This window comes from Phocoena phocoena, chromosome X (genome assembly GCF_963924675.1).
Source record: "Phocoena phocoena chromosome X, mPhoPho1.1, whole genome shotgun sequence".
Classification (NCBI taxonomy): Eukaryota; Metazoa; Chordata; class Mammalia; order Artiodactyla; family Phocoenidae; genus Phocoena; species Phocoena phocoena.
This window is the reverse complement of record NC_089240.1, coordinates 91,563,762-91,576,310: the sequence shown is the minus strand read 5'-3', so window position 1 is coordinate 91,576,310 and position 12,549 is coordinate 91,563,762. Positions and strand designations below refer to the sequence as shown.

At 45.6% G+C, this 12,549-nt stretch overlaps 1 protein-coding gene across 1 annotated transcript in view; it reads left to right on the top strand.

Moving 5' to 3' along the window:
* COL4A6 (collagen type IV alpha 6 chain) overlaps positions 1-12,549 on the top strand; it is an 83,660-nt gene that overhangs the window by 15,079 nt on the left and 56,032 nt on the right. The window contains exons 2-5 of the mRNA XM_065900242.1: positions 4,098-4,155; positions 4,627-4,761; positions 5,950-5,994; positions 12,126-12,242. Coding sequence (XP_065756314.1) covers positions 4,098-4,155; positions 4,627-4,761; positions 5,950-5,994; positions 12,126-12,242 — 355 coding nt within the window. The remainder of the gene's footprint in view (positions 1-4,097; positions 4,156-4,626; positions 4,762-5,949; positions 5,995-12,125; positions 12,243-12,549) is intronic.

Here is a 12,549-nt window from a genome sequence, read left to right as displayed (position 1 = left end):
AGCCTGCACCATGATACCACCTAACAGCACTCCACCACATCCTGCAGTATAGCCAGGTCCTTAAGAAAGCCTGTGCACACCGCTTTTCCCTTCTGTGCTTCATAAATATCATTTGCATCCCCTAGCTTAACACTTTGCTCTCCATTAAAATACAAATCCCCTGGGGAGAAGTAAAGCTCTAAGTTGTTGTCAGTCATTTATGCCTCAGTGGGAATGAATTTCAGATTCTTCCTTAAGAACAAATTTTAATTTTATGGGAGAAGGACACTGGAACCTTGAGGGAGGGATAAAAAGGCAGAAATGGGCTTCGTAATGAAAAGTCATTCCCCTCTTAGTTTCATAGCTCTACTTGGTTGGAGGCATGTGCTGTTAAGGTTCTTAGATGCTATTTCTGCATATGTGTACTACTTTATATGCAGGCCCATTTCTGGGTCAGCTAACCCAGTAATCTGGGGCTGGGGCTCGGGTGTGGTCTGATCGAAGGTGAAATTAAACTACACACTGGGGACTTCCCTGGTGATGCAGTGGTTAAGAATCCGCCTGCCAGTGCAGGGGACACAGGTTCGAGCCCTGGTCCAGGAAGATCCCACATGCTGCGGAGCAACTAAGCCCGTGCACCACAACTACTGAGCCTGTGCTCTAGAGCCCGCGAGCCACAACTACTGAGCCCGCGAGCCACAACTACTGAGCCCGCGAGCCACAACTACTGAGCCCGCGTGCGGCAACTACTGAAGCCCGCGCACCTAGAGCCCGTGCCCCACAACAAGAGAAGCCACCGCGGTGAGAAGCCCGTGTACCTCAACGAAGATTAGCTCCCGCTTGCCGCAACTAGAGAAAGCCCGCGCACAGCAACGAGGACCCAACACAGCCAAAATAAATAAATGTATATATATTTTAAAAAAGCCAGCGTTGTCCCAAGCATTATCTAAAAAAGAACCACTACACGCTGATCCCAACCCACTGTGGTCAGCAGGAGGCAGCCAGCCTGGGCCTTAGGCTCAAGTCCCAGCTCACTCTCTTGAGAATTAGACCCTGATGTGCATATTTAAAATACTGAGCAGATGGAGGCAGGAGAGCTTGTTGGAAAGACTTGGAGGAGTCCCTTCTGCCCGGTCTGGGTCTATTTGCCAAAATAAATGACATGTATCAGGGCAGGGCATTGGTCCAAGCCCATTGAAATTCTGCTAGCAGTCCAAACAGTGATGATGTTTCAGATTGGTTCTGTGAAATGATCAGTTAGGAAGAGAGAAATGATGTGTGAGCATCTGGCTACTGCAGCCTACTGATGGGGACAGTCCCAGGGGCGGGCCTGGGGTGAGGGGGGGCAGCCTCAAGGACCCCCCAGGACATCTGCCACTGGCAAACAGGAAGAGAGCCACACGCTGGCAACGGGTGGTCTAGTTTGAGTCCCATGCTGTTCCTCACTAGCTACGTGACCTAAACAAGTCCTTCCCGTTCTCTCGGCCTCCTTTTTTCCCCGTGTGTATAAAATAGAGCCTGGATGGAACGGTCTCTAAGGGCCCTTCTTGCTCCAACATTCCGTGACTTCTCTGACACTGGTTTGATTTCTTTTTCTCTGTAGTGGGAGAGGGAGAGGCCCACCCACCCACCTGCTTATCTGTAGCCTCTATGTTCTCACACTGCCCTCTGCTGGCCGTTATGAAAAGTGCCACCGATAGCTTCTTTGGAGGAAAACAAGCGAACAAACCAAAAAAAGCACTTCATCATTGATTTAGTATTAAGCGTCAGCAGTCCACTGGGCATGGTGACAGAAAGCCTGTGCATTGGAGACGAGGGAAAAGATCATACAGCTATAGGCACAGAGTAAGCATAGCTAGAGATGGCTGACAGAACAGCCCAAGAAAGAAATGTCTCTCTCAATTTTTTTCTTTGCCATCTTCGTCTGTTCATGGTGCTCTGTGCCACTGTATGAAAGAAAGGACCTCAGTGGATAGGAAGCCTCCTTGTCTCGTATCCTAGGACTGCAGGCTCCAGAAGGGCCTGGCACCACACTAAAGAGGAAGTTCTGGGCCAACGGCGCCTCAGAGGCCTTAAGACATCCCGCAGGCCCTGCTTCTGTCTGAGAGGTTTCTAGCCGGGACCAGCCCAGAAGTACACCTTCCTCCAAGGGGTACCATTTCAATTGCCCCTTTGGAAAAAGAATTCGAATTCAAAGAATCCATGAGCTCTTTCAGAGACTCACTTTAAGCTCTCTGACTGGAACGGAGGAGTCATCTGTGTGGCTATGGTAAATTCAGCCTGCCCTCCCAGCCAAGAGAAAGGGAGCGGGCCGTGGAAGCCTGCCTTTTCTGGATGGAATCAGATTTCCTGTTAAATCCAGCCAGAGAATTGCCTCACTCCTATGTCTCTTTGCTTATTCTCGCTGAGTGTGCACTCACAAAGGCAAGAGACCGGGGCTGGAGTGTGCCAGCCCCTATGCCCACATCAGGCACTGCTCGGGCTCTAGTGATGTGAGCGAGATGGGAATTGGGCCACGCCACAGTCTGCCCTCTCAGTAGCTGTTCAACGGTTTATCATGCTCTCCCCTCCCCTCCCTTGATGCGCGAAAGCTTTGGGCAGGGCTCAGATTTGGGTCAAGCATTCAGTGCCCTGACTGCATCTCCTTTGCTAGTAATAACATGGTCTCGCCAAAACTATCGTGCCTCTCATCCTCCCACCGACCAGTCCTTTCCTCCCCCAACAGCTGGTTCTTATCTGTCTCCCTTGTTCCAGCCTCAGGCAGGCTGCCCTGGCCTCATGCTCTCACACACACATACACACACGTGCGCGCGCGCGCGCGCACGGGTTCTCCCGAACACTTGTTGATGAGTTTCAGCCCTGAAACACTGCCTTCCTCCCATCCCTCCTGTGTCCCCAAACCTCTAAGGGTTCCCTATTTCCTGCCACATCAAGTCTTCAACTTCCCTGCCTTGCTTTCCAGGCCTACTTCAGCTGGGGCCCACTCAGCCCTTCCAGTGTGGCCCGTGACTCCCCTGAGCCGTGGACAGAATGTAAGCATTCCACAAACCCTCCATGGCCAACCCTGCCTTTGTGTTCCCGCAGCACTTCTGCTCCATTCCGGACTTGAACTGTTTGCAATGGTTTTGTGTACATTAGTCTTGAAAGCTAGGCCCACATTTTAGACTTCTTTGTTAATCCTCAACCACAACCCAGCACTATTTTTTTAAGTGTTGTTCTTTTACTTTTTAGTTGTGTGTGTGTATATACAGCGAAAATTTATAAGAGTAATAAATAAGAGAATCATTGTAAACAGAAGACCAACCAACAGGAGGTAAGAGCATAAAAAGTAAAAGTTAACCTCCCACCCCATCATTCTCAGAAATAAGCCTGTTAAGCATTCTGCAGCCTAGCACCCTCTGTAGGTTGCGTGTTACGGGTCGGGAAAGTTTGATTGGTGGGTGGCAGCCGCAGAGAATTGCATCTCCTTGGGAAGAGCATCTTTTACTTCTTTGCAAGAGTCCCAGGTCTTCGTGGGCCTGATTGACATTTGCGTCTCCAGTACGTGACTCTAACCACTGCATAAAGCATCTGTCCTCTTCTCAGCCCTATCAAAAGTAAATCTTGAAGGTGAATATTAAAGGGCATGTTTAATGGACTTTTCTCAGAGTTTTGCACAGGTTTGTAGGAAATTGCGGACAGTCGGTAAAAGGGGCTAAGGGGCAGAGATGGAAGTGTTTATGAAAACAGGCTTTCTACCTGATATGGTGTTGTGTTCTCTGAGAGTTAATGCACATTACTAATGGTTTTCATTTTTCTGCCAAGAAAATTCAGTCCCTTCTGGGATTTGTTCTAAACAGACTAGCCGGCCTCTGTTGCACCCACTGGGGTTAATTCTCTATCTCGGTCAGCTAGAAAATGTCAGCATGAACTCTCAGACTTAATTGTTACAGACACTTTATCACCAGGGCATTCAAAATCCTCAGGCTTCTCCCTCTTGCTATCATAATTGATACTAAATGGATATTCTCAGGCTTCTTGGATTTTACACATTCAACACTGTACAGATGGCGGGGGCACAGGGGCCTAGAGAGGGAGCAAATAAACAATGTGTGTGTGTTCGCTGTGTCTGTTTCTAGTTGCAGTGCTGGGGTTCTGGGAACCGCCGTCAAAGATAAGCTGACAGGTTGGTCAACCGTAGGTTTCTGGGTTCTCCTCCCTCTGGCCCACCGAGGCAGTGTTCTCCGGGCACAGCCATTTCCGGGCTTCACTGCAAGCATGCGGTTGGCCATTTGGACATGGGTTCGAAAACGTCCCGATGCTCTCCAGAGTTCTGTTCTTTCACTCTTCTGATGGCCTAGCATTAACTAGGAAGAGGACAATATTATCCAGCCTGAATAACTAATCTCCTAAGAAGTACAAAGTTGAAGGATCTTGGCACACATGAATCTTATTAAATGTGCTTATAAAATATGTTCTATCCAAATAAGCTTAGCAGCCCCTAAAATAGCCTGTTCTGAGCCGTGTCTGGAACTCTGACATGCTTCATAGGTCTCTAAGCCAAAATTAGTTAGCGAAGTGATGACAGTGTTCTTTGTGCATGGGAAAATGGGAAGCGGGGATGGTAAGTCCTCTGTTGACTAATCGTACTCCTTCTGTCCATCTTAGGGGCGACCAGGACCAATTGGAATTCAAGGTCCAGTGGGTCCTCAAGGATTTCCTGGCCCTAGTGGTTTATCAGGGTTGAAAGGAGAGAGGGGCTCCCCAGGACCTCTGGGACCGTATGGACCAAAAGGAGATAAGGTAAGAACACCAAAGCTTGATTTTTCCTTTGACTCATGGGCTGTGAGTGTGAAGGTAAAAGGTTCTAAATCTCAGTTCTGTTTATTTATGGAAAGGATACTAATCCCAGATACCTTGGTGCCAGGCTACATACTTTAATAAGAGACAGGCTGGGTGTTGTGCTGCTACAGCCCATTTTTGGAGAGATTCCCATAGCCAGCAAGTCAGAAAGTGCATGTATAAGCTATTTGCTAGACAAGTGGGCTGACCGTGGTGGGAAGTCATGTGGGTTTGAACTGGGCATGGGTCAGGAGGCCAATCAACAGGGCAGCAAAGGAATCCAAGCGAGGGGAACGGGATGCAAGGGGTCAGGATGCTTGGAAACCAGCTGGGCCACAAATATAGGGAAAGAGATGCAAGAAAGATTGGTCATGTCATGGCGGCTGGCTGACTGAGGTTAGCAGTTCAGTTTATGTTATCTGCCGATTTTAATCACCTCCTATTCACCCCATTGGCGAGGGAGGGATTCCTACTCTAGGGTCCTGGGGATGGCCAAAGATATGACACCTGACACTGGACAGAAGAGATCAACAACAGGTTTATTAGTCACATAAACTCACAGCACAGGGGAGGAGGACATCACACCCCATGCAGGGCCACACAGGGCTTGCGCTCTGGAACAGAATGAGCCACAGGGGGCTGTGAGAAGCAGACTTTTGTCATGTCAACAGGGTGAGTGCCCCTTGATTCTCGAGGGAGAGTATGACTGGCTTGTTTGAATAATTCAGTGGGCCAGCAGGGGACGGAAACCCACTACTCAGGAATAAGCGAGAACTGCACCTGGTCTTTTTAATAAGAAGGGTCGTTTGCCCAAGAGACCTTATCTTCAGAAGCAGAGTGGAGAAGTGAACTTTTGCTTAGGCCATTTGAGGCCCTCCCAGTTTTCCCAGATGTCAAGGCAGCATGTAATATTGAGCCTTATTTTTAGGTCTTACACCACGTCGTCTAAGACAAGAACTGTCCGAGACCTTAGGTAGAGGCTAGTGATTGCTTGGAAGTGGAATAGGGAGCAAGGTGGTGCAATGTGGGGAGGGAGGTACAAAATACTTCTTAACGACTTAGGTCATGAATCACATGAACAAACCCACTTCATCTAATGGAGATCAGTTATATCATCTCTTACATTCCTCTCCCTACTCCTTTTCTTAGGGTCCCATGGGAGTTCCTGGCTTTCTTGGCATCAATGGGATTCCGGTGAGTGTGTTCATAGAAGCATTTTTGAAATTTATTTTATTGGAGTATAGTTGATTTACAGTGTTGTGTTAGTTTCTGGTGTACAGCAAAATGATTCAGTTATACATATATATATATACATTTTTTTCGTATTCTTTTCCATGATGGTGTATCGCAGGATACTGAATATAGTTCCCCGTGCTCTACAGTAGGACCTGGTTGTGTATCCATTGCACAGAGGCATTTTTAATACAACCTCTAGGTTCTGCCTCATAGCTCAAGCACTTTGGCCTTAACAACATCCTGTCTCAGGCACACATGCCCAGGGTCAAGTGTTGAGATGTGCGTGGTAAGGCTTAAAGGGCAGGGCTCATCCACAGTTTCCTTGGGATTCAGTTACGGGCAGAGCTAAGCCATATGGTTGGGGGATGCAGAGACATGTGCAGACATAGAAGACCATCAGTATCTTAGCCAAAATGAGTTAGGTCTTATGGCTTGAGGAGCTTTCATTGGGGATGAGGGACTGGTGTGAAGATAGTGCCACATTAGAGCACATACATCCTCATTATAAGAAAATTAAGGGGGTTCATGAAATTAGATAGAAAAATACTTAGTGATACCTTAATACATTTAATTTTAATAATTTCTTTCTTCAGCCTTATTTCAGAGTGAATTTCCCTTTAGTTGTTTTTTTTCTTTTTGACTCTTAAATACAATTTTTAAAGGTTGCTTTTTATTTACAGTTATTACAGCACATTGGCTATATTGCCTGTGTTGTACAATACATCCTTGAGCCTGTCTTACACCCAATAGTTTGTACCTCCCACTCCCCCATCCCCTATAGTGCCCCTCCCTTCCCCCACCAGTAACCACTAGTTTGTTCTCTGTATCTGTGAGTCTGCTTCCTTTTTGTTATATTCACTAGTCTGTTGTATTTTTTAGATTCCACATATAATTGACATCGTACGGTATTTGTCTTTCTCTGTCTGCCTTATTTCACTTAGCATAACACCCTGCAAGTCCATCCATGTTGCTTTAAATGGCAAAATTTCAGTCTTTTTTATGGCTGAGTGGTATTCCATTGTGGTATATATATACCACATCTTCTTTATCCATTCATCTGTTGATGGACACTTAGGTTGCTTCCATATCTTGGCAATTGTAAATAATGCTGCTATGAACATTGGGGTGCATGTATCTTTTTGAATTAGTGTTTTTGTTTTTTTCGGATATATACCCAGGAGTGGAATTGCTGGGTCATATGATAGTTCTATTTTTATTTTTTTGAAAAACCTCCGTACCATTTTCCACAGTGGCTGCACCAGTTTACATTCCCACCAACAGTGTAGGTGGGTTCCCTTTTCTCTACATCCTTGTCAACATTTGTTATTTGTGTTCTTTTTGAGGATAGCCATTCTGATAGATGTGAGGTCATACCTCACTGTGGTTTTGATTTGCATTTCCTGATGATTAGTGACGTTGAGCATTTTTTCACGTGCCTGTTGGCCATCTGCATTTCTTCTTTGGAAAAATGTCTATTCGGTTCTTCTGCCCATTTTTTAATTGGGTTGTTTGTTCTTTTGATATTGAGTTGTATGAGCTGTTTATATATGTTGGATATTACCCCCTTATCAGTCATATCATTTTCAAATATCTTCTCCCATTCATTAGGTTGTTTTTTTGCTTTGTTGATGGTTTTTACAAAGTGGCTACTCCTAAGATCACTTGGAGACAGCCTCTTCCATTCATCCTGAGGAACTGGCTTTGCTGGAGATAAGTGGGGAGTCTGGAGCTTGCAGACATCTCCTTTTCCCATTCCATCCAGCTCAATCCCTTAGTTTCTCCATTTTCACCCAATATCCCTACTTATCCTGCCACTGGAGGTTGCATGGTAACATTTCTCCAGCCTTTAAGATACCGTATTTGGAACTTACTGCTATCACTTTTTAGTTATATCCTTCAGCACTTCTCTATATATTTAATCTTTAGCCTGGACTGTGTTTGCCTCTAGCAGTGGTTTTCAACCTTAAGAGAAGAACCAAATCTTGTGTAGAAGCTCAGCATATATAGAACAGGAAAAAATGGAGCTCCTCCATTTGAGGGAAGTCCTACATCATACCTTTATCTTTCAAACAACCTCTATGGGGTTCTTTTGAATCATATCAAAGCAGTTTGGTAAACTCTTGACTTAACAACTTCTTGTGTTACGCTACATAATCATCTAGTATCAGCTAAGGGGGTTCGAATTTCTTTGTGCCAATCTGTAGGTATTTCTTGAGTACCCGCTATGTGCTAGCACTCTACTATGGGAATACAAAAAAGGCATATGGCTCTGCCCTCAAAGATATTATCGTCTGATTCACTTTTTCCCCAGATCTCGTATACATTTGTGGATTTGGAGAATAGAAGGCTCACTTAGCTTGTATTTGTTATACGTATCAACAAATCGGCCATCATATTTCTGCCTGTTATTCAACTGCAGAGTCTGAAAAATGCCCAGGAAGGGGCCAGTGGGGAAATAAGTGGATGGGGTTGGCCACCCTTTTACGCCATCCGCTGGCGTTTTCTCATGTCTGTGTTCGATGACCGCGTCGTCCAGAGTCTCCACTCAGAATGTGTATCTTGTGGGAACCAATGGGTGAGGGAAACTAGCAAACTGGAGGCCACCTCTTCCATTCATCCTGCAGAGCTGGCTTCACCAGAGATGAGTGGAGCATTTGAAGCTCGCAACAGTACCTTACCCTTCCTCCTGTAGTCTCTTTTTAATGGGGGCTGGAAGGAAATCCTGTGAAGCAGAGGCTGATTCCAGTTCTGAGCTGGAACCCACCCCAGAGTCCAGCTGGACACTTCTGCCTCCAACTTGTGGCCAACAGGGCCAGAGGGCGTCTAGAAATTGACCACTTCTCTTTGAGGGCTTCGTTGCTTGGGAGAATGAGTCGCAGCTGTCCAGATTGCTCCAAATGAGTGCGCTGCTCCCAGTAGAAGTCCCCACTCCCTTGGCCCTTCGCTTGGCCCTTCCCTTGACCTAAGGTTGCACATTTTTTCTTTTGACTTTCAATCGCTTTAGCTTCAGGCTCCAAGCCTCACTTACTCTAAGAAATTATTATCCCCTGTTCCCTCCCTCTCTTCCAGCTATTCATGATGTATTAATGAGCACCTCCTGTTGACAGCTTACCTCTCCTTTCCATCTCTATTCTTCCAGGAGTCTTTGGTATCTGTCCCACACACTCTAGCTCCTTATTACATATGGTGCATGGTATTTATTGACTGTCTTGTACGATAGCCTTATCTAGCTCCTTGAAAGCACAGAGTCTGTCTTCTGCTCCTCTCAGAGGCCTCAGAGACCCCAGGGCTAAATTCAGCATAGAGCAGGAACTCCAGAAACATTGGGGGGACTGAGTCCAACCTCTAGTGCCTATAGAAGCAGCAGTTCTCAGACTGGCAAGACTCCCTCAGACTGAGGAAAACACAGATACCCTCAGCCCAGTCAGACTAATGATTTTGCCCAACTCTCAGGAGCACTTTATTAAGCCATTTGGCTAAAACCAACAGCTTCCCCAAAACACATCTTACTAAACTGGATCACTGCACAAATCTGGTTTCCCCTCTTGATACTGGCGGACCGCTCACATCTGTGTCACTGGTTTTGGTCCCAGTTGAGAGTGAACAAACAAGCAGTCATCAAGGTATTCAACATTAAAACAACGTGGACGAGGGGCGGTAGGGCTGTGGCTTTTAACGATATCACAGCTGTGAGTTGGGCTGTTGGCACCCACAAGAAATGGAGGGTGAGCCGATGTTTTCAGTTCAAACAAGTTGGAAGCAGAAGTTTTCAAGTTGTCCTTTGCAATTTATGTTTAGCTTTTCCCATGGAGTCAATCTCAAACATTTCCCCGCCTAGAGACTCATAAATGAATACACGAGGTTTGTATCTTCAAAGTGACCGTGTACCACTCACCAAATGGAAACTTTTCCTTTGCATTCTGGGTTCTGAGGAACATTGCTTTTCTGGAATACAGCAGATCCACCTATTCTGTGTGTTCAATCCCCTGTGATTATATAGAACCGTGGTTTTCTCTCTCAAAGAGCTGCATTCCCTTGGAGAGCTGGCACACACATATGTAAAGTCATTATCTCTACCCAGAAAGGGCAAAACCAAGGTCCCAGGACTAAGGAAGATCCCTAGTACTGAGCCAGCCTGTTGTCCTGTCTTAACTCATCTCTGTTACCCAGTTGAGAGATAACCCCTAGCAAACTTGGCCGGGACATTTAAAAATGGTGATTAGGATCCCAGGAAGAAAGAGACACTCCACCTGAAGGGGTCGACTAAATAGAGTTAAGTGAAGGGCTTATTTAAAGGATGCAAGCAGGGTTAAGGGAAACAACAGTGCAGGGTGAAGCAACCAGCACAAAGCTGTTACCACCCCTAGTCCCAAAGGGGAAAGGAGGAGTGGTAATACTGGAACCCTGTAAGACCTGGAGCCATGGAATAACAGTTGCCCAGTGGGAGCTAAGATTATAGAGAAATGTGGCCATTGCCAGAAATATAGCCAAGGAGGGAGGGCATGGGAGAAATAAACAATCTGTGCTCGTCCTTCTCGTGCTCTCCCATCTCCTGCTTGTGCCTCCCAGTGACCAAATATAATTGGAAGACAGAGGGAAAGGGAGCCTAGACAGTACCATCCATGAAGGTCAGCCTCCCAAGGCACAGATCTAGGGAAGGTAGAGTGTAGATCTTCAGGGCAAACAGGAATAGCCATCTCATTTGGTAACAAAATGTTGATGACTCTAGTAAGCTGTCTCAGTTTCCCCAGTGCAAATAAAACTCCTCACCTGAGTCTGGAGAGGCACAGCTTATAACAGGTTTATTGCAAAGATATGTTTATTGACCACTCCTCTGGACTCTGCATTCCGTAAGTCCAGCAGTCTAGACTCATACTCTTGCATTAACATTATCATCTATCTCCTACAACTATAACAGCAATGAAAATGAAACAGAATTCTGTGGAGCGTTCTCACAATAAGCATTTGACAAAAGGTTGTTTCCTCTAATAATTTGAAAAGTTGATTTTTGAACACATGGCATGTTTCCCTCAAATCATTAAATATATACACATATATATTATACATATATGTATATATTTTTTAAAGCCAAATAAAATATATGTATATACATGTATATATATGTGTATGTATGTGTGTGTGTGTGTCTATATATATATTACATATATATATATATATATATATATATATATATATATATATATATGGCTTTTAAAAGTGTGTATGGGAGGGTGGGAGTCTACCTTTTATTGACCCATCTAGATTTTTGGTCTTTCAGGTCATCTCTTTGTTCCATACCCGACACACAGCCTGCTTTTGATAGATTGAAAAAGATATATTTCCTAAGAGGTAGATTCTATGCACCAAGGAAGCACAGAATTATTGAATTCAGACACCAACTGTATGTGAATGATTACTGATCCCCCAGCAAAACAACTGCCTCAGTAATGAGTATGAAGAAGAGAAGATACAGTTCCTTGACTGAAGCAATAGCATGACGCGAGATAATGACAAAATAAGGTCATTATTTTGTCAAGTGTGGTTCTTCCTTGACTTGTTTATTTTTGACCAAGCAGCATTCAGGAGAGGTGGTGCTATGGAAACTCCTTCTGCTCTTGACCAAAATCCAGCCTCATTTCCCATGCAGAGCTTCCAATACAGAAAGCCGTGCCAGGCTGCCCAGGTTCCAGTCTGTTCTGAGGAATTCCCAAGGCCTGGCGTGATTCCCTGTTGGTAGCAGTCCAGCTGCCTGGCAGCTAAGCCCCATCTTAGTACATCTTAGTACATCTTTGTACTGAAGGAAGGTGAAGTTGCAGCACCCTGTGTAACCCATCTCTTCACGTTTGATCCCTTTGGTTTCAGCTTGGATCCTATTAAAACATCGATCTTTTGGGGAGGGGTAACACTGAGCTGTCATCAGCCACCTACACCTGAGTATAATGAACAGCAATGGCAGCAGAGGCGATGGGGCAAAGGGAGTGGGCAAGGAGCCAGAGTTTGACAGCATCCTTGACTTCTCTCACTGTGGAGCTTGTCGGAGTAGCCGAGAGTCCTGTGGCTGACTTGATCCCTTCTTTCTCTTTGAACAGGGCCACCCTGGACAGCCAGGACCCAGAGGCCCACCTGGCCTGGATGGCTGTAATGGAACTCAAGGAGCTGTTGGATTTCCAGGCCCTGATGGCTATCCCGGGCTTCTCGGACCACCCGTATGCTGCCAGATCTTTGTACATTATTTCAAATGTCTTTGCTTGCCTCCAAGTGTGCCCTATTTTCTGCTTCTCTGGAGAGCTCGTTAAGTAGCTGAGGGGCAACCACTGCAGGGAAGTGTACACATGCTACACTACTTTTAGGGTTTGGTTTTTTTTAATGATGCTTTTAGAGTTGGCAGGATTATGAAAAGACTGTAGTAAATTTCAGAGCAAAGTACACACTTGGGCTATTTGACGTTTTCCCACATTAGACGATATGGGGAGATGCAGTACTTGGAAGGCTTACATGGGATCATGGGAGCAC